Here is a 1,893-nt window from a genome sequence, read left to right on the forward strand (position 1 = left end):
ACCCTAACCCTAACCCTAACCCTAACCCTAACCCTAACCCTAACCCTAACCCTAACCCTAACCCTAACCCTAACCCTAACCCTAACCCTAACCCACTCTAACAGACTAATGATCTAAAATCTAATTTCCATCTTTCGGTTTTCTAAGTCCGGTTCAATTTTGGGTTCGATTTTGCTGCCAAATTTCGACTCGAATTTTTGACTGTTGCGCACCGCCGTCGCACTACGCTCGGTTGCTTTCGAAGTTGCTTTCCGCAAGCAGTTGTGCGGATCATGGCTCACTTTTGCGTCGTTGCCGTTGTTGCTTCCAGCGCTTGGCGCCTAGCGTCCTGTCTCGTCCTGTCGCCATTCGGACGGCAATGGCACCGAGCTCTTCCTCGTCGCAAAGATCCCCTTGGCGGCGAGCTGTCTTCCTGTGAGTCTTGCCCGGGGCTCGTGCTTCGGCCGGCGTCTGCCTCTGTGCGCGCCGCTTCGCTCGGGCGCGGGGTTGGGCGGCCCGGTGACGGCACCTCTGGCGTAGCGATGGTTGCCTGAACTCGGTAGTGGGCGTCCTGATTGTACTCTGCGCTTAGATTGCAGGTCGCCTCCGGGGTATGGCTCTGTGGGACCTCGGCTTGCCAGCATGTTGGGCAACAGCCATTCGAGACTCCATGGAGACTCCCTTCTGGGCATGCGTCCCGCCGTAATCGAGCATTCGCCATTTGCCGTACCTAGGAGGCAATGCCGCCGTGTACTGAAGCTGCACAGGCGTCGTCACCGAGGCACTCACGTAGGGTTGATCTGACCCGAGAGCCACTGCCAACTCTTTGCCCGGCACTACAATCGCTTCCAGCGGTCCCTCGTAGCGCGCCCTGATCCGGATGCCTTCACTGTTGTTATTGGTTCTTAGAGCCGTCCTTGCCGGGACTACTTGTCCTTGTTATCCGGCCCAGCCGAGCAACGGGTGGGTGGCTGTCAATACTGGTGCTCAAGGCCGCAATTGGATGGCGCTCACCGTGGGTACGCTCGTTCGGGATGCAACTCGGGCCACCAAGCGGTTCCACGATCAGACGGCATGGGCTCGCTCGATAAAGTCGTTCTCGATTCTTCCTTCATCACGACATCTCCCGGCTTTTCCCGCATCCATCGCGGCAGGCTTGATTCTGGAGCCCCAGAGGGCTCAAAACGTACTGTCGTCGCGCCGCTCTCGTCGTCCTCGGTATCGGACTCCTGCGTTTCCTCGGGCTCTTGTTCACTTGCCATAATGTCGGTGATCATCAAATTCTTGCCGGTTCGGGTCTTGATGGTGTTGAAGTGTCTGCGGATTGTGGACACCATGCACCGGTTGGACCGGTGGAGGATCAGGATGAACCCCGCCTCCGTCTGTCTCACGGCTACCTTGCTGAAGTATACTCCTCCCACCCTCCGCCCCCTTTCACTCGCTATCCGCGTTGTCCGATCAATAGCCCAGCGACGAAAGCGCTGCCTGGCGCTGCTTGCTGGTGCACCAGATCCCTGGTTCAGAACCAGCGACTCTCGGTGCTTGACAGCCAAAAAAAGCGTTGTCGGGATTTGCTTGGCAAGCCGGGCACCATGGTGGGACATTGGCAACATCCCATGTGCGCGGGGAGGAACGATTCATTCTTGTGCCATAGTCAGAGGATGGCGTTGGCGTGGCTTGTGTTGTTGTCTCAGCTGGCAATCGACGGGACCGCGCTGGCACTTGCGAGCAATGAGCCGTTGCCCACAACGCCTGGCGACGTCGGCACTCGACGTGTTGTGAAGGCAGAGCCCGGCCCGGCCAGACCACGATCGTGTCGCCAGGAACACGAGACAGAGGCTGCACCCCGGTGCTGAGGTCGCCGTACGGCTGGACGGCAAGTTGGCCCGAATCCAAGCTTGAGCCTTCAACGTG

The 1,893-nt window shown here is 58.6% G+C and overlaps 1 protein-coding gene across 1 annotated transcript; it reads right to left on the reverse strand.

Annotated features, from left to right (window-relative positions):
* Window positions 1-320: 320 nt before the first annotated feature.
* On the reverse strand, window positions 321-1,316 carry PAN0_123d6772 (uncharacterized protein; the record flags this gene model as incomplete). Its single annotated transcript, XM_014797804.1, has 3 exons — window positions 321-612; window positions 710-868; window positions 994-1,316. 3 exons carry the CDS (start codon window positions 1,314-1,316, stop codon window positions 321-323), a joined length of 774 nt encoding a protein of 257 aa, XP_014653290.1.
* Window positions 1,317-1,893: the final 577 nt, after the last annotated feature.

This window comes from Moesziomyces antarcticus (genome assembly GCF_000747765.1).
Source record: "Moesziomyces antarcticus DNA, scaffold: scaffold_v10123, strain JCM 10317, whole genome shotgun sequence".
NCBI classification, from domain to species: Eukaryota; Fungi; Basidiomycota; class Ustilaginomycetes; order Ustilaginales; family Ustilaginaceae; genus Moesziomyces; species Moesziomyces antarcticus.